The following is a 23,633-nucleotide window of genomic DNA, read 5'->3' as shown; positions in this document are numbered from 1 at the left end:
CGGAAACGCTTTCCGGTGTAGATATACCAGAAATATTTCTGCTCTTCTGCCGTTATGCTGCGTCGTCGGTGGCCAAGTCCCGAGTCCTGAGTCCTGACTCCTGAAAGCTGAGTGCAGTTTCGAGTGTTGGTGTTGAATTGAATCTTCATTTTAAGGACACACGGCTGCGACAGTAAGCTGTCCAAAAACCATGAGCTACGGTCGGGCTCAAAACTAGGACCCCCGCCTATTGTGGAACCTTTCGGCATCAGATTAGGAAACGGCAAGGCAAGTGTAATCCCAGTTGCAGTCGCAGGACCAGAAACACCGCCGGCGGTGTCGGTGGCCCAGTGAACCGCCCACACACCCTTATATGTGCTTAGGTACACAAGGTAGAGACAGGAGGAGATCCTCTGTGGAAACTCCACGGAATGCAGCCAACTAACCGCTGACGTGTGTGGAAAAGTCAACAACCACAAGTTCGTGTACTTGTTTCCATTTCCATGCCCCCACCCCGACTGGAAACTGGATGTTTTTAACACAAATATACATAGGTGTGCTCTGAGGGGCAAGGAGGAGTAAAAACGGGATTGAGCTGAAGGCACCGCACCTTAATCTAATCAAAAATTCCTTTAGTGCCCCGCAATAACGCCGAAGGGATGTCGGGAAGTGGGTGGATGGGTATACACAGGCACACAAAAAAACCGTGAAGTGCGTGCACTAAAAAGTATACCATGTTTCGTATGTACACATGGCTCTTCATGTGGGCCCCTTGCACGGAGCCAGTGTTTTGGGAACAACAGGCGAAATGTGTACATGCAGCCAAGTGTAACTCAAAAGTTAATACTTGATATAATACATTTCGAAATGGGCAATACGTCTGCCACATTGCCTCCGAGCATGAGCCCCTTAAGTTACGATGCTCTCTCTAAAGTCAAGGGAAAGGTTTTTGACACAGTTTACTGATTGACAGAGCCTCATCTCTGCTGTCCAGATCCAAATCCATATGCAGTTCCAGATCCAGCTCCAGTCACGCCTTCTGCTCGGTCCTGCTTCTTTCCGTGCTGCAGAGTTTGCGCACTTCGTTGCATGCGTTTTGCATTGGGTACTTGGTGAGGTGCCACTCCATCACACCCTCTCTACGGAGTAGGGTAGGGTAGGGTCCCGGGATGTGGGCGAGCACATGTATATGGTTTATCTACACCAAAGTTGCATACTGTGTGTGCGTGTGTGGGCGGTTCTGCGTGTTGTTGCCGGTATATCAAACGTAAACAAAGTTCAGTGGCATTTTCACATCACCCATACGCCTCGTTTGCCCCATGCAGCTGCAACTTATCCACTGAGCCACACACATAGCCTCAAGAGCAAGGAGCAAAATGTTGATCCGCTGGAAGAGCAAAGACAAGAGCGCCTCCTCTAACCAGAGCGCCTGCGGCAGCAGCAGCTCCTCCTCGAAGAAGAAGCGCAAGGGAAGAGAAGGCGGTAAGTATGGTACAGTGGGATTCTCACGAGAAGAGAACGGAATGGTATGTGGGCACCCAACTAACTCCAAAGTGGCTCTCTTTCAGAAGAAGACTGGCAGAATGAAGCGAAATCGGGACGCATGCCGCCCAACGAACAGGGTAAGCCGAATGAGCACGAGGAGTTCCAAGAGATGTATATTTGTGTCTTCTTCCCCAGGCGGCGACGAACGACGACGAGCCATGCGTCGCGATGATCCACGACGGCACACGCTCGGCGGCGACATGTTGGTCTACGGCGGCTCCCAGCATCCCCATGCCCATCAGATGGCGCCCCAGCAGCAGCGCGCCATGGACCTGGAGGTGAGAGGCGTCCACCAGAAGAAGAAACCCCTGGGTATTCATGTTCCATTACCTTTCACAGATGAGCACGCGTGCCCAGAAGAACAAGAAGAACCAGCCGATGCGGGGATATGCACCTGTTAATCAGGGGCCCCTGTTCGACGACGATCCGGGCATCATGTCGGAGGTGGAAACGGCCAGCACCGGATTCCGAAGGGGCGGCAAGCAGCGCTCCTCGCTCCCCGTGGTACGCACTCCCTCCAAAACGCTGGAGCGCCCGCTGGGCCTGGTCTTTCTGCAGTACCGCTCGGAGACGAAGCGCGCCCTGCTGCCCAACGAGATCACCTCGATCGACACGGTGCGCGCCCTGTTTGTGCGCTCGTTCCCGCGCCAGCTGACCATGTCGTATTTGGAGGGGCCGAATGTGAAGATCTACATCCATGATGCCAGCAAGGACATGTTCTACGAGCTGGAGGATGTGCGCTCTCATCTCCGCGAGATACGCGATCGCTCCGTGTTGCGCCTCTTCGAGTCCACTGAGGTGGCAGCTCCGCCCCAGATCCTGCCCGGCGGGCCGGGCATCCCGCAGCCCCTGCCACCGGCGCAGGCTACCTGGGACCAGGATCAGAGCTACTTCAGCGAGCCGGAGTTCGACTCGGACTACAAGCACCAGCACATCCACAAGTCAAAGGTGAGTTTTGATTTAAATAGTCCTTTATTCAATATCACCGCGTAATTGCTAAGGTGTGGGATTGGGCTAGGGATTGGGGATGGGGATGGATGTCCATGAGCGAGTCAAGGATTGTTGGGAGGGCCCTGGTGGCGCCACTGTAAAGCGTTGACTCCCACATGGACATGTGGGACTAGAGACGCCCACACCATGTAGAAACAAAAAAAAAAAAAAGAGCAGATGGACAGGAAAGATGGGCAATGGGGAAGCTCTAGCTCGGGGGTCCTTGGACTACTAGAAGTTGCCGCAAGGACCCACACTGAGGCCCTTGAGGGCGTTGTTCATGTGCTCGCGTACATCCTTCCACGCGAACACAATGGCGCCCTGGAAGGGCTCCGAGTGGCAACTACTGCAGATAGCCATCACCGCCTTAACCTCCTCCTCGGCGGGCTCCCGGTCGTGCGTGCTGATCTCCTCCTCCAGGCTCATCTTAAGCGTAAGGTCCTGCTTGAACTGCTGGCCCCCGAAGTCGGCGAGTCCATTGTAGATCAGGCCGGCATCCGCTCCGGATCCGTCGTCCACCACGGATCCATCGTCCAGCAAGACCAGTCCGCGCTTTTGTAGCTTCTTGGAGGGGTCAGCCTCCCGCTTGAACTGGATGTGGGTTTCCGTTTCATCGATGAACTTCACGTTGGCTGAGTTGCTCAGCATCTGAAAGCGATTGGCTTGCAGTGGGCCACCCGACGGCGAGAGTCCCAGGAGCTGCTGGGCCACCAGTCGTGATCCCGCGTTGATCTGTCCATTCACGAAGTTCGTATTGATGGTGATGGCCTGCTGGGCGGGATCGGCGGGTGCAGCAAGAGCGGGCGAGGCCGCTCCATTGGCTGGAGGCGGAGGCGGTGGGTTGGCCAGGTTGATGCGCACTCTGGTCGGGATCTGCCCACTGGCCAGCAGCGTGTGCATGGGCTGGGGACGATTGATCTGAGGAGAGCAGGTGTGTTATTGGATCCTCAAGATCTACAGAAAGGTCTGGCCAAACACTCACCGAGGGTGGAGCGCGAGTGGTGCTGGACAGCTCCTGGCCTTCATGGTCGAAGTGGTGAACATGGTGGTGCTTGTGGTCGCGATGCGCCTTGCCGGCACTGAGTGCCACCCGGTAGACCTGGACCAGCGTCATCTCAAAGTGTAGGCCGTGGCTCACCTCGCCAGTGACCGAGCTTCCGCCGGAGCGCAGCTTGCCGTTCGCTGGGATTTTATGACCCACCAACTGCAGAGATTAAAGTTTGGATTTCAGCATCCGACATTCGCAGGCCGAAAGTGAAAATGGGGTCGAATCAGCGGCCGGCACACAGTACAATGGACTTAAATGAGTTATTTGCACGGCGCTGCTTATCGCTGTGCACACTGTGCATGTGGCGGCAGTGCTATTCCCAAGGCCCGCCAAATTGGACGCTGCCGACCGCTGTTTTCGCAATGGGCGGCGTAATTGGAGTTCATTCATACTCACCGAGTTGTGGAAGCCACGCCCAATGCGTTCTGCCTTCAGCCAGGCCTGCCACTCGCCCGTCTTGCCATTCCACGAGCTGCACATGTGATGCCACTGCCGCATTTTCAGCGGGTAGTTCAATCTTGTCCAGAAACGATAAAGATTGGATTTATAGATTGGCGACTGGCTCGATTGATGGATGGTTGCAGTTGCAGTTGCGTCTCGTCTTGTATCGACTCACCTGTACATTTGCTGACCTTTTATGGCCATCGAAAGGAAACTGGAATTCTGCGCATTTGCGACCCAGATTTGCACCTCGCGTGGTTCCTTTCCAGCTGTGAATGTGTGAATGGATGGGTAAGCGCAAGTGGCTCAGATTGGTAATAGTTGGCCAGAGAGATTGCAAAATTGGAGCAGTATTATCCAACTGCAGAATGCTAACCCTAATGCCTAACCCTAAACCCCCATCCTTACCATCCTATGTATTATGTAAGCCATAATAGAGAGCCATAACCCAGCAGATCCGGAAGCCCATCCGAGCGAGGAGCTCAGTTGTAGCTGGGTTATTAAACCGGCGAGCGGCAAATCCTGTTCGGCTTGCCAGGCACATATGCATACATTTAAATATGAATCACCGCACGCAGCACCGGCTGTGTGAGAAAAGTGCAACTTCCTAGCGGCGGAACGGGCTGGGTCTGCAAATCCGGAAGCCCCACCGCTGATCACCGATCGCTGATCGCTGAACGCTGATCGTTGATCCCCGCTACCTGAAATGGGGCTTTGGAATTATGTCAAATGCTAAGGCCCGCAGCTGAAGCTCAAGCTGAGGCTGGGGCTGAGTGCGACACCAACAATGCCGACGAGACATCCAACTGGAAACAGGTAAATTATCGCTTATGTAATGCGACCGCAACGACAACAACACCAATAACAACAACAGCAGCAGCAGCACAACAAGAAAACTAAGACCAACGGTGGCAAAGACAACGGCGTCATGGGGCAGTTGAAGAAATTCCCAAAAATTCAAGATGTAGGAAAACAAAGCAAATCTTAAAGGCAGCAAGACATTGTCAGCCAGCCGCCTCTTGTGTAGCACCACTTCTCACCCAACCATCATCATAATCTTCCCTAGCCCTCATCATCAGCACCATCATCGTTGACCATCAAACCAAGAGCGGTGGCAACCCGACGTCTTGAGCTGACTTGCATCAGGAAGTGGGCTTCCTTTCACTTTCGCAGCCAGGTGCGATCGCCGGAGCGTGGCCCACAAATTCACAAATAAAATTTCATTGCCCACAACGAAGGTCTCTTTAGCCAAAGCGGTGGCCCATCAAAAGATCGACGTCCGTCACCAGAGACCAGACTCTGAACCGACCAGTCCCCCCAGTTCCCGTCGCCGATCGCCCATCTCCCGTTGTCTTGCCGCTTATGCAACAGTGGTCATTGTGGAGCTATTGTCTCGCTTGTGGCCACAGCAAGTCACGGTGAGAGGCTGATCCCCATTCCCACCCATAAACTACCACCCAGGCCAACCCAAACCCGAGACCAACCCAACCCTACTCACCCTCGTAGGTCAAGAGGACATGATCGCCGCTGTGGTTGGTGAATCGCATCCAAAAGCAAAAGGTGAACTGGTCCAGCTCCGGGATCGGATTGCCGTATTCCACCTCGCCGTCCTGGTTGAAGGCGAACTTCTTAACGCTGCACCGGTCGGCGCCGTACAGCGGTGTCCTCGTGAAGGTCAGCGGCTCATCCTCAATGCTGTACGACTCGTACTGCTCCTCCACATGATCGGCAAAGCTGATGCCGGAACCTCGCTGGGATGCCACCGAGGCTCCCGCATCCACGCCATTCACAATGGCCGCTCTGCCCAGGAGCAGCTCATCTTCGTCAACGTCGGCGGATTCCTTTTCGCCAGCCGGTGCGAATTGCGAAAAGCTTGTGGACATCTCATGGCTGCTACTCGCTGACCCCGGATGCGATTGCTTGAGGCTGTAGGAGGCCGAGCTGCCGCCGGAGGATCCCGCGATGGGCTTCCAGGCGAAGGAGGCGACCGCATTTAGGAGCACGACACAGACAAAAATTAAAGGAAGGCCCTGCGCCATTTTGTGTCTGTACCTTTGTAGCCGTATCTCTGATTAAGTATGGATACAATCTGTCTGCTGATATGGATCTGTATGTTTATCTGAATCTGGATCTTGAAGATTCGATCTTCCACGCGTCTGCAACGTCCGATTGCCGCGATGTCTCGCACTTCACTAATCATCCACGCATGCGCCACAGCTAGGTTGAGTTGTGCCGAAAACCCAGCCGCTGCCTCCGTAACAAAAACATCAGCTCTGCCGAGCTGCCAGCTCCCAGCTCCGAGTTCCAAGCGCTACTCTGCTCAGCTGGCCGCCAGTCGCGCTCAGTTGTAACAAATTGTAAAATCGTTGTATTGAAATCGAAACTGAATCTGAAACTGGTTGAGGTCTGTGGGCTGCGGCGGCTGTGGCTGCGGTCTGCCGTAGCAGGCGTTGAATGAGCCAACCACTTGCACTTGCTGCACTCCAGGGATCGGTGCAGCACCTAATTTGCAAATCCATAACGTAATGAGCCCAGAACTGTCTGGAGAACTAGCCATGGCGCTCGACACACTAGTTCCCAATGATACCCCCACTCTACTGAGTCAGGAAAAAGCTTTGAATTCTGTGAATTCTGCTATTTTGGCAAGTGAGTGGATCGGATTGATCGAGCGGTGGGTGGGTATCTGTAGGTACACATGCCAATTAACTGTTATTCATCTTGCCATGGCCGCAAGACAGCGCTCGGATCCCAATCAAAACAACAGTCTGAACCAATGTTGGTGGACTGAAAAGTATGGGGAAGGTTCGAGATGTCTATTGCGAAATTATCTTTTTAGTGATATAATCTAGGGCCTATCCCAAGAAGGGTTTAAAAATGAGGAACTCAAATAAGAAGAGATATATATAAATTTACTCTTTAAAATACATGTAACCATTTTTCCAGCTTGATAAATAAGGATGAGTTTTATGAGGGATGATGATGATTTGTATCTGTATAAGGACTGTAATTTTGCAAGTCGGTTAGTACACCTAGTATTTTCTCTCAGTGTGCCCACAAGTACGTGTCTGTGCGCAATGTTAGGGATAGGCCACGAATAGTCATTAAAGAGAGGAGAAACCATATTGGACACTTCATTTCACTACTTGAACGAAGGCCAATTGGCAGTGTTAATCGAAATAGCCATGCCCCTGTCCCTGTAGCTGCCCCTGTCCCTGCGATTGCTACTGCCGCTGCCCTCCGGCAATTCCACGAACTAATCCGAAACACCGTTTATCCATCTATCTTTCAGATTGGGAAACAACCGGCTCCCTACTACGTGGGCTCGTCGCAGACATTGCCCCGCGGCATGTACTCATCAGAACGCAACAAGGTGTCGATGGGTGCGTAGCATGGTTGATGCCGTCGACCAATTCCGTATGATTCCGTATCTGTATCCGTATTCATTTCAATTCCTTCCGAGTAGTGGACCCATGTTTTGAGTTGACCAATACCGAATCGTTACCAAACCTCCTCCTCCTTAGGTGATCCCACCTCCTCCCTCCCTCCCGGGACTTCAGTGTGTTCAGTATTTTGCGGGCTTACGTTGTTCGGTTCAGTTCAGTTCCCCCCGTCATGCGCATTCTCCAGTGAAAGCCCAGTCTAAATATGATTCATGTTCCATCCATTAACCATTAACAACACTCAAACCCAAAAACGAACCGAACCCATCTGAATCGAAACCGAAAAAGGAGCACCTGTGAAACCACTAAGATCACTCAATCCAAGGGGTAGCATGGAACCCCTGTTCCCCTACACCCCGGATCAGTTATACAGCATTCCAGGTACACGAGAATTTGCCTTTCTACCCAATTACCCAATTATAGCTATCATTGTACTGTCGCTTCCACTTTCATACTCACAAGCAGTGTGTGTGGAATGCAAAGTGCATTACACATTGTGTACATCTGATCATCCATTGGCTTGTGCTTGCTTTATGGAACCGCTGCAAATTCTAATTCAAATTCAAATTACAGAATACAGATTACAAATTCAAATAAGATACGATATTGGCAGTGCACTTAACATAACACCAATACCAATCGGAAAGCATTCATTTATGCGGCCCCAATCATGCATCCCATCCGTTTCATTTCGAATTGACGTTTTGCGTTTCATTTATTGCGTTCCGATGTCCTAAATTCTGCTACCAAAAGATAGAGTATCGAGTACACACTTAGTTATCACCTACCCACCCATATATCATATATGTGTCTGTAAATCAACGCCGCAGTTTTAACCAAGCAGAATGCCCTTGCAGACGGTTACACCAGTTCTCCGGAGCGCAGTAGCCGTGGCAACTACGAGGAGCCGTACTACAGCCAATACGGCACCAGGGGCACTGTGGTGGCGCCCATCATAGACGAGGAGCAGAGGTGAGGAGCCGGAACCAGGAGTGGGGGAGCAGGTGCATCATTACTTATACCCCAAAATACCATTTGCATTCGCAGTGACGGAACCATGACCGAGGATCAGTACGCACTGTACGGCATCAAGGTGGGGCCCAATCGCCTAGCGCACCGCGGCAACCAGATCTACGATCCCACTAGGTGAGCATGCTCCATCCGCGATCCCGCACAGCTTTCCTGTACGAGGCGTAGTCCTGCGCTAGCAGGATGGGTAGATAGGTGCCGGTTCTCTTGGGCGCTGCAGAGTTGCGCTTACTGCGCCTGTACACCTTGATGCGTTTCACATTGCCATTGGACGAGGTGGTGGTGGCCGTGGCCACCGGGTGGAAGTAGGTGGTGCCCTTGCTCTTGATGCCCTGCACGATCAGGCAGAGCAGATAGCCGCCGAAGGAGAGAAAGGCCAGGGCCGTGATGCTGATCTGGAAGAGAGTCTGCAACTTGGAGGGCTTCGGTTCCATCCAGGAGGTCGGATGCGGATGTGGATGTGGTTGCGAGTGCCAGGGACCACTGGAGCCGGTGGTATCGTGCTCACCCCTGCAATGAGCATTTGAAGAAGCACCTTATTAAAACTCCGATGATCTTACCGATCTGCAGCCATCAAGGCCATTCGCTCCGGCAGCTGCGATTGCGATGGCGGTCCATCGGTCTCCGCCCGCTGCTCTGGACATTCACTGGCCTGCGGAGATGGCATGCTGGCCTCGTCCTGCTCCTCCATTCTCATCACTGACTTCTGCAGCAGCAGCAGCTCGTCCATTTGAAAGTTGGCCAGGCAGCTGGCGAACCGCGCTGGTGTGCTGACCACTGATCGTTCGGATTCGTCATGAGTCCAGGGCCATGTTGGTAAATGATTACCCAATTGAGTGGAATATGGATTGGTACATACCACTGCAGGTAGTCATGGTTTTGGCTGCTAGCTCTCTTGGTGCACTGGTTCTTGCACTGCCACCGCTCCGAGTTGCCTTCGGTTGACGACTGCGAAAGCAGACCACCGGCACCACCACCACAACCACCACCACCGGCATTGCGTGCCAGCGATTGCCCAGCAAGGCGCCGGGTATATTGGCACCATCTAGAGGGGATCTGGCTCAGGCTATATGTGTATGAGATGAGGGAAGAGGGTATATCGATGTCTCATCGCAACAAGAGAGGACGGCTGCATTCTTTCGGTTCACGCTCCCCTGCGCTAAGTGTTGTTGCGACCCGCGCATTTCGACTTCAGCGTGGATTCGGATTTGGATTCCGATAGCAATTCCAATTCCGGTGTCTGCGCTGCGATGACGGATGCATAGGCTTGGCTGCGCAACTGGAGCGATGCAGTGCCAGCGGATGTGTGGCCCAATAAGCGCCACTTGACGGCACGCAACACTTGGAGACAAGTTTTTTTTTAAGTTTTGTACTGATTCCGCGAATTTTTTCGTTTGCCCAACTACTTGCAGACCAGAGGATTTGCACCGGATTCGCGTGGAGCACATGGAACGGCAGCTGGCCAACCTGACGGGCCTGGTTCAGAAGGCTCTGGTCAACCAGAATCCACAGATAGCCCCGCTGGCTGTGCCCACTTTAGATCCCAACTACCTGGTCGTGCCGTCGCAGATGCAAGGTATGTGTCCGGATTCGGGAACCTCTTTTGAATCCGAAACCCCGGAAATCCCCATAGATGTTGTGTAATCGGCGCACCCGCCTAGCTTGGAGCACTGTTGGCTGCACCGCCTGGCACTGCTTTGTAGAACTTAAGAGCTCGGGATCTCGCGCGGGGAACTTCTTAAGATCTCAGATGGGAATGTCCGCTCGCTAATTACATGCACATCTCATTTGTTCTCTCTTCCGCACGCTGCGCAGCCAACGGCTCCGGGGACGAGCTGTACATTCGGGAGAAAGCTCCCAAGTTGGGCAAGAACTCGTGCCGTAAGTCTCACCCGAAACCAGAAAACCCAATCCTCTGAAGCCGCTCTGAACAGCCACGAGTCATATGTCTTGTCCTTGTCTTGCAGAAAAATCCGTGTCCTTTGAGAAGTCCGTATCGTTTAGTGATGACATACAGGGAATACCAAAATCTCACAACCCTCTACATGCCGGTAAATTCTTAACACAACCTTATACTCAGAATGAACATTGTTGAAGTTCCCTAACCCACTGGGGCAAATCTATATATTGTATGAAACCCTTTCGTATACTGGAATATACATTCTTTGATAAACATGGCAATTTTTGTTCTGAGTGCAAGGAAATCGCTTTCTAGACACAATGCAAGCCATCCGTTTCCCTTTTTCACCACTGCCACCCACTGCCTTCGAAATGGGCGTGGTTTTTACAGCTGACACGAAGCCAACCAAGCCGGCAATCAAGTCGTCCACCTTACCACGCACCTCGTCACAAGGTAAGAATGTCACCCGTCAACCGTCACGCATGCATCATCCACATTTTCTTGGGTGTTTCAACACACATTTCCCACCCATTTACCGATCTGAGTTTACCAGACCTGATTTGATCTGACACACTGCCCTCTTAGAGCGCGACCGCCTCAAGCCTCCACCGCCGCCCAAACCGATCGTGCTGGCCCAGACGTCCCATCCCAACTACCGGGCGGACATCGCACTGGCTCCCGAGGTGTACAACCATCTGCGCGGCCTGCAGAAGAAGGCCAAGGACCTGCGCATGGAGGTCCGCACCCTGAGGCGCCTCTCGCAGGCCCAGGCCGTGGCCGTGCGCGAGGACATCAAGGGCACGTTCATGCGCATTCGCGCCACCCTGCTGGCGAGCAGCGGCAGCTTCTGGGATCACCAGGGCGACCAGGACGCCACTCGCATTTCGCGCGAGGAGGAGCTATACAAGCAGGAGGTCATCCGGCTGGAGAAGGACCTGAGCGACTTGGAGGGATCGGTGGAGAACCTGCGCGGTGAGGTAATTAACCGTCGCACTCGCGTCAACATGACCGCCGTGGAGGACATGGCATTGGTGCTAAGTCGGGCTAGGTGAGTTGATGACCTCATGATGGCGATTAAACCCCTGATGCACCTGATCCCTTTCAGCAAAACTGTCGCTGAACTGAAGCTGAAGTTCCCGGCGCTTTCGAATGGCTTGCGCTGCATCCTGTCCAACGAGATGGAGAAGGTGGTGCGAGAAGAAAAGTTCCTTAAAGAAGAGCCCGATCGCCTGGAGTCGGCGCTGCGTCGTTGCAAGAAACTGACTGGCACCCTGGTGACGCTCAAACGGTTTGTAGATCCATCTGTGGGCCCATCAATCTCCTGACCCTCGCGACCAGATCGAAGAGTCTCATCTCCTTCTTCTTCCTTTTTTGGCCTCCACAGCTTGGCCAGCGTGCAGGAGCAACGGCTGCCGCCGAATGAGCCAACTATTAGTGAGGAGCCGCCGCGATCGGCGGACATCTCGGCGCCGGACAAGGTGAGTGCGATGCATCCAGGATCCCGGGAGAGATTGAGACCGTGGTTGCCGTGCTGCGACAGTTCACAGTACACAGAGCTAGTTCAAATCCAAGTCCAATTCGAAATCGAAATCGGAGTCAAAGAAAGTGTTATGAGGCGGCCTGGCCACAACTCCTCCATTTCCATATATACTTATATACATATTATACCGCTCCATAACGTGTCATGACTATATATACATATGTATAAAAGTATTGTTTCCACTATTTCTATCGCAGAGATTAGTTGCTTTCGATCCTAACATATATCGAGTTTGCTATGCTTTTATTTCGAATCCACCTCACCAGATAAGATCTGATCTTCTCTCGCGACTCGTAGCTTTCACCCGAATCTGCGATCCTGCGATACTTTCAAGTAAACAGACATGATCACATATAGTAAAACATATACTTGTAGGTGCCGCGGACCGAATCCCCGTTTTCCACCAGGTCCGTCCGTCCGCCTCTCTGTCTCTGTCTGTCCTGAAAAAGCACATTCCTGGCTGTATGTAAATAACTTGTCCAACATCCAAGTTTGACCAACTTTTAGTTTGAGTTTTGGCGGTGATTTACCACTTGAATTGGGTACTGAGCAAAATTTGAATACGAACCCACTGAATTGTATCAACCAAAAAGAAATTTTATTACCTTACACTTATTCGTTTGTAGCCTTCGGTTTATCTTTTGTGCGTTTATCTTATGAATAAGTTGCAATTGGCTGTTGTTACATAGTGTTTTGGTTCATCGTTCATTTCACACAAAAATTATTCGAAACCATTTAACAAAATTCATTCAGCTAGCGTGTTACAGTATCGAAATTTAAACCAGTCAAAGAATCGAATGGGGAAGCGATCGCATTGCACCGCGAAGCTTTTCCAATTGAGCCACTCACCGGACACCCTGCCCTTAGACACCGTGACCCCCTGTGCCCTTGACAACCTGACCTCGCCCCTGCTATTGCCCCCTGCCGCCCCTCATCCCTCAAGCTTATTGTTCTGAGCTTGCCCTGTTGGGCCTTAGATATTTGAACACACAACTAGCAACCGAATACCACAGCTACAATTACAGATACCCAAAAACATTTTACAAGAACTATTATCGAGTTTATCCAGTATCCAAGTGTCCAGTTGCAATCATCATCACACACTGAGAGCCAATAATATATCGAAATATTGAAACAGAACACCACAGTTAATTTATAAAGCAAAGCTAACGTCTTATAAAATGAGGTTTATCTTCGTTTTCTCTTTTTGCCTTTTCTCAAACATTTTGAATAACGTTTACAACAACAACTACAACCCACATAGTTTAACTGGCGATGGAGTTCAAACTTCAAAGAGGCAATTACTGAGTAATGACTGAAAATTCCAATATAAAAAACATTACAAAACCAAAAAAAAGAAAATTATAAAAAAATACAAACCGAAAAATCCAAAAACAAAACCAAAAATATAATAAGAACCAAAAAGAATAGAAACCTTTTTAAAAAAGATGAAATCATAAAATAATTCAATTTTCTTTTGCTAAACATAATTTGCTCTGCATTAAACATACTAGTTTATATTTTGTATACTATTTACTACTGCTATAAACTTCTAACCAAACTAATACTCGTACTAAACTCAAAACCCATATCAAATCTCATCGAAAAACTGTCCATAAGCCACCAGAAGAACACTCCCAGAAACCGCCACCCCCAAAGCCAACCCCCCAGCTATATATCCCAGTTCGTATGTACATATGTATAAAGATAAGTTCAAAAACAGCCCATTTGAATGACTGTCTATGTGTGCCTAACATTAAGAAATACCTGCCCAAAATACCATTTCCGATCTGATTCTGTTCCAAGTAGTCCCAATCTTCTGATTGAGAAGCTCTTCTTGGGACACTCCTTCCTGCCTTTCCTCAGTATCTACTCCTGAGTGGGTCAAACTTTCGAACTTTTAGTGGCATTTTCTTGATTTCCGATAGCAAAAGCCGAATAAACGGAGGTAATTTTGTGAACCGATCCACGCCGATTGGTATTTTCAAATGGGGCCAATGTATTCGAACACCCTCTTTTTGTTTGACCCAGTTTTCCATTTGTACACACCCCTTATCCACCCATATCCCTTGTCCCAGGAGTTTGTTTTCAGTGTTCGCTGCTTTGCAAGTCTTCTGTTGGTGCTCGTTCCTTGTTATACATACATGTTGTTTTGTCTTTGTCTCCTGTTCCCAAATGTGTACCCTCCTCCTCCTTGGTAAGATCGCAAACAACTTGATCCGACCTGGTTCTCCTCCGGTTCCAGTTATTTTTCCTTTCTCCCACTCACGTGATCAATCATTGTTGTCCGAGAACCCTTACCTATGGGTTGATTGCGAAGAACTTTTGGTTTGAGCTTGAAATAGAATTAACGAACCAGGAAGTGGCACACACTTAAACACAGAAACAGATACAGATACAAGATATAATAGCGCTGTTTTAAGTGCTCCTTCCCGGATTCGTTTCATTAAATATTTCCATTTATTCTAATCGTACGAACACCCCTCACAGAAGAGCTCACCCAGCTAATCGGTCAACCTTTTAATTGATATTTTGTAGTTGCGATCAACGCATATGATATGATATGTGTGTGTATATATACAAATATACGAATTAGAGAATATGTATGTACGTGTATGTGTGTGTACCCCCGTTTATGTACGTACACACCAGCCACTTCCTCGAAAACAGAAACTACCAAGTCCCCCATACCGACCATTCCCAGCCACGCCCCCCATCATAACCACCTATTTAGTACCTAACAATTAATCATAAACCAGACAATCGAACGGCCAATTGTACTGCAGTCAATCAAGTATGCAAACAGTCATCACTCTCAGTCACTGTTCTCACTCATCGGTTGTTGTCTTTGAAGTTTCAACAATCTATCAACCCATCGACCTATCAGCCCCTCATCCAACACTCTCTGAAGGCGTGTTCCCCCCAAAAAAACCATCATCATCAGATCCAAAATCAGAACTAGCATAAGTACCAGTTAAGAATTCAGAGACCCTCATCTTGACTTGAACTACAACTGAGATCTAGTACCGGTAAAGCTCTGCACATGAGGGAAGATCCATAGAAACTCAGATATACAGTACCACATAGAAAGAAACTTATCCCCCTACATTCTGCATCGTAATCGGTGAATACCACCTCCTTAGAATCCACGAATGCGTCCCACATGGCTTGCAATTTTTCCCAGCTTAGAGCTTATAGCTTACATACCATATAACTCAAGAATCTAACCAGCCATCATCTGTCAGTCGCATCTGCATCCGCATCCGCGTCTCCCCTTTCATACGCCGCGGCGTCTTTGAAGTTACTTTTTAATTATGCCACATGCTATACGTACTCGTGCCTTGGAAATGCCATTTCCATATCATACCACATCACCCACTCCACCTTTGTAGAACGCTTACCTTTGCTTGTTGCCTGCTTGTGAGTTTATATTCGGTTTACTGGACACACTATATATGGCACCAGCGGAAGCCTTCCATAAGTGTTTCTATTTGATTTTGATTACTCGGTAAAGTTTAGCTGCAAGTCGGCTTTTTTCACTGCATGATCCGTTCCTATGCAACTGCACCAACTTTTTTTCAACGTCATAGCGAAATTTTTTTTGGTTTAGTACATACTTTTCCCATACTTAATGCTGGGATACTTGCGTATGGTATCAGATGTGTATGTGTAATCAGTTGATTTGCGAGAATATATTACTAGATGTGTCCCATTTGAGTACCTATTTGCCGAATGTATAAATGTGAGATGTTATTCGACTACCAACTATACATATAAATATTATGTGCTATATCTTCGCCTCGCGGGAGCTGCATTAGTGCCTGTGTTTTACCGCCAAATTGTGTGTTCTTGTAGCCAATCCCAACACCCAGGATGGGGTCGTTCGCTCTCAGCGGGGGACTCGCACCCGAAAACGCACTCGATGCTCTGCTAGATGAGCTCAAGACATTCTCCAAGCCCATTGCCCAACAACAGCAGCAGCAACAGCAGCAGCAGCAGCAACAACAGCAGCAGCAACACCAGCAACTATACGAGGTAAGAGCCAGTGGGAACCATCCACCATTCCCGGCCGAACTCAAGGGGTCCAAGTCTCCTTCCGCAGATTCGCCCTGAAGATTCGGCATCCGATGAAAGCGCACAGGCCGCAGTACAAAGCACCGTCACCACGCAAATATCGCAGGCCCGTCTCTACACGGAGGCGAGCGTCAATATGCAGCAGGCGACCACCGGCAGCATGGTCATCGCTGTCGCCTCGGGCAGTGTGCCAGCTCAAGCTCAGGTTCAGGCTCAGGCTCAGGCTCAGGCTCAGCGTGGAGTGCTCACCCATCAGCAGTCGCAGTCGCAGGCATCCCAGGCACAGCTAATGGTGCACACCAACATGGGCAGCCTGCGCCGCCTGCACTCCTATCCCAGTGAGTCGGATGGTGAACTGCCTCCTGGGCCGCCGCCACCGACTGGTCCGCGGGCCAGCGAGAGTACAATGGCCAACGGCGGCAGCGGCAGCAGCAAGCCACCCGTGCCCGAGCGAAACGCTGAATTGATCACCAAGGTGGGCCACAAGCGCATCCCGCCACCTCCGCCGCCACGCACCAGCTCACGCAGTCCACTGGCCAGTCCAACCAGCCCGAATGTGCCCCAGAGCACAGCCGCCGCAGTCAATTCGAATGCCATGGGCAACAGTGTCCACCCAGTGGGTGAACCCGTCGTGCCCGCCGTCGTCAGTGGCGACACCTCCAGCGGGGACAACTCTAGCGGCAATGAGTCCGGCAACGATCATGTCCAGCGTCAGGTGGCGCTCGAGATGCGCCACCAGGAGCTGCTCAAGAAGCAGAAGATGCTGCAGGAGCAGTACCAGCGGTTGCAGCAGATGAGCAAGCTGCCCTCGGTGGATGTGGCCTGCCCCTCTCCGTCCTCATCCTCGCAATCGCAGGACATGGCCGGCGGCGGCGGCGGGAGCAACACCCTGCTCCGGAAGCTGGGCAGTGAGACGAACATCCAGCAGAAGATCGCCGCATTGAGCCTAGCCTGCGAGGCTAGTGGAGCCGCAGCTGCGGCGGCGGCGGCTGCTGCTGCGGCTACCAATGGTGTGGTGGCCAGTGATGCTACGAGCGGTGCGATAGGCGCTGGTGGTGGTGCAGGTGGTGGTGGAGGAGCTGCGGGAACGGCTGGTGCGGGCGCTGCTGCTGTAAACTCCAACTCGAACTCCCAACACCAGACAGCCAACACGACGACCACTAAACAGCTGTACGAGACCGAGATACTTTAACACAACTGGAAATTGGCGTGGAACGAAGCTAAAATTGACATATAATCGAAGTGGAGCATCTGGAATTGCGGCCCAGACTAGTCCACGTCGAGTTCTAGTCGCGGGCCCATCAATTCACCATCCCCACAGAGAATACCGACAGAACAGGACAAAAACGATGATTACAAATGAATATGAATGACGGAGAACAGCTTTTCGTTTGTTAGGGTTTTTGTATTTACTAACATCTAATTGTCGTACATAAATGTGTATTTGCACAACTCCAGTAACTCCAGCATCCGATGTTGTATGTTAGGTGTTGTCTGTGAAAACGCAAAGCCAAAGATCGGAAACCGAACTATAACGAAAACGAAATCCAAAGCGAAAACACTTATCGAATCGAATCGAGTCGAGTCACAAATTAAAAACCGTATGTCTAATGCGTAATCACCATTTGTGCACCCTCCATAAGAAACACAAAAAATGAAACGGGCATAGGAAAATGTTGTATAGAATACCCCATATACCATATACCACCATACACCCTATGCACCAGCGTAAAAAGCCCCAGATGAATGTATTTATGTATGTATTCGCTTACATTGATGTACTTGTTGCATGTTGTGTTTTTGTTGTTGTTTCGATGGTCAAGAGCAGCAGGAGGGGAAGCGATCAGATCCCGAGCAAGTTGCCAGACTCCGGCTGCAGCACCATAAGACCCAGCACTAAGCCTAGATATATCCATGCAATGTGGATGATGTGTCAGTGCCCCAGCAGCAACACCCCCTGACCCGTATCCCCGAAAAGCAAAAGCCCAGGATCCCGGAACCAGGACCTGGCCAGTACCCAGTACCCAGAAACCAGAACCCAACCCAACCAACAAACACACGTAGAACAAGCGACACACACTTCTGCATAGCAAAGCATATAACGCCACACCACACACTCCACACAGTCGTACGTACACAACCAATTTACGATTAACAAACTATTATGCACATGTACAGATCTACGTATGTACTTAAAAGATATGTCATAGATTTTTATTATTACCTTGGTATGGGACGTGAGACTGATAGTTCTATATATGTAGCTCGTCAAGATACAATATGAAATACGAAAGCAAAAGATATTGTACTTATTTTTGTTAAACGATGACTAGCTAATTTTATTCCCCATAAAAGGCCACAAGCACTCCCCTCCCTTTCCTGAAAATAAGAAAAGAGGCCTCGAGAGCTCGTTATTCTTGATGGGAATTTCGGAGAGTGCAGACTTCGGACTACCGATGGTTTTATTGTTTACATGATGCACCTATCAAATGGGTAAAACATACACATATACTTAGCTACTTAGCTCTATATGCATTCAACGCTAGACCCAACATGAAACGGTGGTCGGCGGTCCAGAACCCAGGTCTCACATAGATTGGGTACGTCCCGATCACAGGACAGGTCGTCGTTCTCCTCCCCACTCGATCAGGCTTTCGGGGGTTTTGTAGTCGAGATCTCTGGACCGCATTGTTTTTAGCAAATCCCATTAACCCAAAGTTAACCGAGAATCGTACTACCCAAGCTTCGCTATACCCCTACCATATAAGTATGTACATATATGTATTCCGAAGTCTCGGGGGGCATAAGGCGGAAGTGGATGGACAGGACAACCAACCAACCAGCACACTCATAGATTTGTTATTTTTACTGCTCGGCCAGTGTTACACTCCAGTATTATAGGCTAATTTACATTTAAATTTAAAGTCATTTGTAACACACACGACTTAAACGAAATTTGTTGCACCTCTGCCACGTTCTTATATCAATTAAACACACACACACGCAACACACGAATTCCTTAAATTTTACAATTTTCGAGGTCTAAGTGGGATCGCCTCACAAGTCGAGCGTTTTAGCATAAGATGATACAACACCACACGAAAAAGTTACAATGAACATTTTAGAGTATATGTATCTGCTACTTGCTACTCATATATGTATGTATAAATTCATAGTTCTATTATATGTATATCCAATAGCTCAAGTACACACCCCCTCAAAAGAACCCCCCAGAAGGTCAGGTCACCTTCTCCAGGCTTCTGCTGACGATACATACATACTTTATTGCCTATCGCGGTTGGCAGCCGAATCTTTTTCGCAGGAAGGCCTAGTTTAGGGGCTTTGGACTTGACTTCAAGGTGACTGAGGTGCGCGCTCAAGACATTTACATACATATACACAAAGACAAATATTTACCTAAGTTAGTAGATTTGTATTATTTATTTAGCGCCATTCGACGAATATGTATAACATATATATTTACATGCAAAATCACGCAACGAATACACATTTAAAAGAACATATATACATGCATACGATGAATACGAAGATAACAAATAACGAACTATGCGAAAGGCAGTGTTTAAAGGTCCCCTAATACTACCAACTCAAGATATTTAAGTATAAAGTTATACAAGGAAGCGTGGCCAGTTCAAATGGCATCGTACACCCAATTATATTCCTTAAAAGGCACACAACACACTATATACAACACACTCTCGATCACAACCGAAAACACCAACCAAAAACACTCGCAGACGCACTCTTCCTTCCCCCTCACCTACACCTAATCCTAAAAGGTATTTAGCATCGCCCGTAGGCGGAAACGGTCTAAAACCAGAAACCCTGCAAGTGCAGAACTCAATTCAGACTTAAGCTGCATCGGAAGAGTTAAGGAGTGCGTATTTTTTTCTTAATAATAATTATTCTATTTAAATCACAACAAACCACAACAATAAATATCATTCGTAACATGGACTCTGAACATGCCTTGGTCTATTGATTTATTCTTCGTCGTTCTCCGCCGCTCTGTTCTCATTCATCTGCTGACTAAACTGATATCGAGATATGCTTACTCTGATCTGATCAACTTTACTCTGCACTCTGTGTACATTTGCAGAGGCACCCACTACAATACGACAAGTACATGCATACAGTTCTTAGGACTAGTAACAACAAAAATCGTTCACATATCTATATAAAAGGCACATAGTTCCGCAGTCGGATATATAGAATTGGATTGGAACACGTATGGAAATACGTTCTGTCATGTGATTATGTCACGGTCAAAGTTTTCTGTCTGTCCATCGGTTGCTCTATATGGTCCTCGAGAAACAGTTCTACGATTCACACAGCCAATCGCAGGGCAACTTGGGCATTTTGCTAGCTGGCCATGGCAGATAGCCGGCCGTCTTGAAGATCCAATAGTCGTAGGACACCTTGGCAATGAGTGCCAGCAGCAGGATGACCTCGGCGGCTATCAAATAGTATATGTAGTCGGTCCAGTCGGGCGGGGATTGGCACAGCTTGGCCTCCTGCAGCTCGATGACACTCTGCGGCAGGTTGCGACAGCGGATCTCCATGTAGTCGGGTATGTCGGAGCTGCGCTCCTTTAGCCAGTTCTGCAGCGTCTTGGCCGAGTTGCAGTCGCACTGCAGCTTATTGCCAGCCAGGTAGATGCGACGACCCAGGCCCGAGTCCATCAGGGCATTGTTTAGGAAATACTCGGGAATCTATAGTTTTGATAGGGTGACTCTTAGTCCGGAGCAGCTTGGCGACAAGGGATGCTCTCCACTCACCTTGCTCAGCGAGTTGTTCCGCATGTAGATGCGCTGGAAGGTTTCGATGAACTTGGTGCCCTCGAACTCGTAGATGGAGGATATCTGATTGTTGTCCGCGACCAGGCGGTTGATGTTGTGGTAGGTGGGATTCGTCTGGAAGTAATCGCCCAGGCTGGTTATCTTGTTGTTTGTGATATTCAGCATAAACGTGTTGTCCGGCAGACGTTGCGGCAGCTCCACCAGGCCGAGATTGGAGCAGTCGACATGGCACTGGGGCTTCGACTGGTTGTCCTGTATGATCATGATGTTCTGCAGCGTGCAATTGCAACTGCCGTAGTTCGGAATAACCGGGCAATTGGTCATGCAGCGCTTTCTGTTCTCCAACTGCTCGACGGACACCTTGTCTGTGGACTGAAACCAGGTGCTGGTGACGTTGTACTGGCAGTAGGAGTGCTTGGGGTTTACAAAGTTGATGGATTCGTTGTAGATGATCTCGTTGAGCGGGTTGCACAACATGCGCATGTTGCCACTGCAAGGAGTCTGGATTTTAATGTCTCCTTCGCTAAACATCCATGGTATTGACTCACCTGATATCCAGCGTGATGTTCTTGTTCTGATTGCGATGCGGCACTAGGGATAGATTGTTGTTGGACATGCCAAAGAACTCCAGCTGGGGCACATCCTTGACCGCCCGCGGTTGGATCTCCGAGATGTTGTTGTTCGATATATTCAGACACTTGAGAGCCGAGAGCCGTGGAAAGGCGTTCACCAGTCGCGTGATGTTGCCATCGGTCACGGCAAGCGACTGCAGAGATCGGAAAATTGGACTGGATAGGTCCATGTCCTCCATGGTCATGTTGCGCACGTGCAGATTGGTCCATTTGGATATGTTGCTGCAGCTCGAGATCATCGTCAGCTGCGATATATTGCAGCAGTACCAGGAGTTGGGCTTCGCCGGATGCTCCTTGCAGTGGCACTGGCCATTACCAAGTGCTCCCCTACTGTGGGAGTCCGATTGGGGCGTTGTGGAGGCCTGGCCCTCGATGACATCGGTTCGTCCTTCGAAGGTGTGGCCACCGCACAGCTGCTCCTCGGCATAGAAGCAATGCTTGAAGTACTCCGGTACCTCAGGAGCAGCCGGCGGCGGAGGAGCGGCCGAAGTGGTCGAGGTGGAGGAGGCCGTGGACGTGGATGAGGCCGATGCTGTTGTTGTGGTTGTCGTTTCTGTCACAGACTCTGAATTGGACGCATTTTGGGCCACTGTCTCGGCCGGAGTTGATGTCGTAGTGGCTTCACCTACGGCCACATTGTCGGCCGTGGATATAGGAGCCGGTATGGCTGTTCCTTGCTCACCTTCCTCCAGCGCGGCATGGGGATGCGGATGCGGGGAGGAGTCATGGCTGCTTTCTGGCCGCGCGCATGCGCCTGCCACCAGGAGCAGCAGAAGGAGCCGCAAGCCCTGAAACGACAATCAAATGGCACATTAGTGTATGTGAATGGTGAACTGGATGGGGGAAAATGGGGAAAAGTACCGAGTCGCACGTTCGACGTACATATGCAAATATTTGCCCAAGCAGACGCGTTTGTTTGCGAATCGAATTAGCCCGACGAGGGCTTGGCTCGTCCGGTACTCCGGTGGCCGTAATTAGGGTAATGGAGGCGCACCCTGTACGCACCAGTCGGAGGGTCTAGACTCCGGCGGCGGAGGATCCGGAGGAGGGTCTCCAACTGGTTCCCAATTGTTTGCCCACTCGATTTAGCGTCTTGCGGCTTAACTGCTAATGACACCGCCACGCTAATTCGGCAATTAATTAACGAATCGAATCGAATCCGTATGTGATAAAAGGCCAATAAAAAGATTAATTGTGTTGGTAAGCAATTGTGGGCGGGTTAGATGGTCGGTTGGTGGTAAATTGGCAGTTCCGCTGGACCGGGGGAGCTATTTCTGGAAGGTGGTCCTTGTGAGAACAACTGCAGTATGCTGCAGTCTAACTATTTTAGGTGGCAATCATTTTGAAATTTTAAATAAGGCGCGTTCTATATCGTAATAAAATATTATAATGCCCACCTAGGTTATACTGTACCTCTGTAAATGATTTCAAGTGGTTATGGGGCGGGGTACGCTTAAGGTCCAAGTTCCACACCCTACATTAACATCCTATGGTGCATACTTAGGTGTACACTACGTTCGAATATGGTTATGGTATAATATGCAGGCCCTTCTATAGAACTATACTATAGTGTTGATATTATCAGTATCCAAATAACAAACTTTACCTACTTTTCTGTAAAATATATAGAGTTCCATAAGGAGTTCCGAGGGTAAATACCACACCCACAGAACCTAGAGATATGCCCGAATCAGTAATTTACATCGTTTCTGAGATACAATATCAGCGTATAGCCCCTATACCGTGTACCCACACCCACGCAGACTCGCGGAACTGCATGCGCATTAGACTTACGTGGGAGTGCGCCAGCATATCGCCTCCGATATAGAATTCGCTGGCCTCCAACCAGTTTATCCTGGATGAGTTTACTCCTTGATGGGGCGCCGTGGGGACCAAATGGACTTCGACATCCGAGGAATAGAACTCACACGGAAGTGTCCACGATTTAAATGATTTGCGCACATCCCAGTCCCAGCGCAGGGGAGCTACTTTCCGGCGGTTTCACGGTCTTGCTTGCTCTGCCGAGTGATCTGCCACCGATTCGATCATTAAAATCTTCCTTCCGACTCGTGAAATGTGGGAAAAACAAAAATATCCAACTCAATTCGCGAACTACAAAACAAAAGCAAACTGTTACGCGCAGCCTAGCAGAGCACTCACTGTTAAACGCTCTGTTCGCCGCGGGCTATCGATTC

The 23,633-nt window shown here is 49.7% G+C and overlaps 4 protein-coding genes across 10 annotated transcripts; 1 reads left to right on the top strand and 3 right to left on the bottom strand.

The window, feature by feature from the left end:
- Window positions 1-14: 14 nt before the first annotated feature.
- LOC108023369 (coiled-coil domain-containing protein CG32809) lies at window positions 15-19,971 on the top strand. Of its 7 annotated transcripts, none has more exons than XM_050890625.1 (18): window positions 15-267; window positions 1,305-1,461; window positions 1,551-1,601; window positions 1,660-1,802; window positions 1,864-2,472; window positions 7,293-7,383; window positions 7,732-7,824; window positions 8,301-8,415; window positions 8,491-8,589; window positions 9,885-10,048; window positions 10,288-10,353; window positions 10,440-10,523; window positions 10,763-10,825; window positions 10,958-11,420; window positions 11,478-11,660; window positions 11,757-11,850; window positions 15,768-15,947; window positions 16,015-19,971. In XM_050890625.1, exons 2-18 carry the CDS (start codon window positions 1,356-1,358, stop codon window positions 17,176-17,178), a joined length of 3,768 nt encoding a protein of 1,255 aa, XP_050746582.1. In that variant the 5' UTR covers window positions 15-267; window positions 1,305-1,355; the 3' UTR covers window positions 17,179-19,971. The 7 variants fall into 7 exon arrangements, 6 of the variants coding, with proteins under 6 accessions (XP_050746582.1, XP_050746581.1, XP_016948259.1 ...); XM_050890624.1 differs by having other exon boundaries at window positions 1,548-1,601; XR_007766018.1 differs by lacking the exon at window positions 7,732-7,824 and adding an exon at window positions 13,177-13,220 and having other exon boundaries at window positions 16-267; window positions 16,015-16,149.
- Window positions 2,478-6,305, bottom strand: LOC108023371 (uncharacterized). Its single transcript, XM_017092775.3, has 5 exons — window positions 5,502-6,305; window positions 4,179-4,272; window positions 3,959-4,079; window positions 3,497-3,718; window positions 2,478-3,432 (listed from the first exon to the last, which is right to left on the bottom strand). The coding sequence occupies exons 1-5, from the start codon at window positions 6,040-6,042 to the stop codon at window positions 2,746-2,748; spliced, it is 1,665 nt and encodes a 554-aa protein (XP_016948264.1). The 5' UTR covers window positions 6,043-6,305; the 3' UTR covers window positions 2,478-2,745.
- LOC108023376 (uncharacterized) lies at window positions 8,586-9,347 on the bottom strand. Its single transcript, XM_017092779.1, has 3 exons — window positions 9,332-9,347; window positions 9,033-9,249; window positions 8,586-8,982 (listed from the first exon to the last, which is right to left on the bottom strand). The coding sequence occupies exons 1-3, from the start codon at window positions 9,345-9,347 to the stop codon at window positions 8,586-8,588; spliced, it is 630 nt and encodes a 209-aa protein (XP_016948268.1).
- Window positions 19,947-23,590, bottom strand: LOC108023370 (protein halfway). Its single transcript, XM_017092774.3, has 4 exons — window positions 23,233-23,590; window positions 21,355-22,226; window positions 20,786-21,296; window positions 19,947-20,719 (listed from the first exon to the last, which is right to left on the bottom strand). Exons 1-4 carry the CDS (start codon window positions 23,248-23,250, stop codon window positions 20,327-20,329), a joined length of 1,794 nt encoding a protein of 597 aa, XP_016948263.1. The 5' UTR covers window positions 23,251-23,590; the 3' UTR covers window positions 19,947-20,326.
- Window positions 23,591-23,633: the final 43 nt, after the last annotated feature.

Source organism: Drosophila biarmipes, chromosome X, assembly GCF_025231255.1.
Source record: "Drosophila biarmipes strain raj3 chromosome X, RU_DBia_V1.1, whole genome shotgun sequence".
NCBI lineage: Eukaryota > Metazoa > Arthropoda > Insecta > Diptera > Drosophilidae > Drosophila > Drosophila biarmipes.
This window is presented reverse-complemented; position numbering and strand designations above follow the sequence as displayed.

Excerpts from the sequence above, each read along its gene's own strand:
- LOC108023370 (XM_017092774.3), bottom strand. Across the intron at positions 21,297-21,354 it reads AACATCACGCTGGATATCAG|TGGCAACATGCGCATGTTGT; the intron begins GTGAGTCAATAC and ends GACTCCTTGCAG. Across the intron at positions 20,720-20,785 it reads GGAACAACTCGCTGAGCAAG|ATTCCCGAGTATTTCCTAAA; the intron begins GTGAGTGGAGAG and ends TCAAAACTATAG.
- LOC108023371 (XM_017092775.3), bottom strand. The coding sequence starts at position 6,042 with ATGGCGCAGGGCCTTCCTTTAATTTTTGTCTGTGTCGTGCTCCTAAAT. Across the intron at positions 4,273-5,501 it reads TGTCCTCTTGACCTACGAGG|CTGGAAAGGAACCACGCGAG; the intron begins GTGAGTAGGGTT and ends ACACATTCACAG. Across the intron at positions 4,080-4,178 it reads AAAGGTCAGCAAATGTACAG|ATTGAACTACCCGCTGAAAA; the intron begins GTGAGTCGATAC and ends TTTCTGGACAAG.
- LOC108023376 (XM_017092779.1), bottom strand. Across the intron at positions 8,983-9,032 it reads GCCTTGATGGCTGCAGATCG|GGGTGAGCACGATACCACCG; the intron begins GTAAGATCATCG and ends TGCTCATTGCAG.
- LOC108023369 (XM_050890624.1), top strand. The coding sequence starts at position 1,356 with ATGTTGATCCGCTGGAAGAGCAAAGACAAGAGCGCCTCCTCTAACCAG. Across the intron at positions 8,590-9,884 it reads CAGATCTACGATCCCACTAG|ACCAGAGGATTTGCACCGGA; the intron begins GTGAGCATGCTC and ends AACTACTTGCAG. Across the intron at positions 11,421-11,477 it reads TTGGTGCTAAGTCGGGCTAG|CAAAACTGTCGCTGAACTGA; the intron begins GTGAGTTGATGA and ends GATCCCTTTCAG.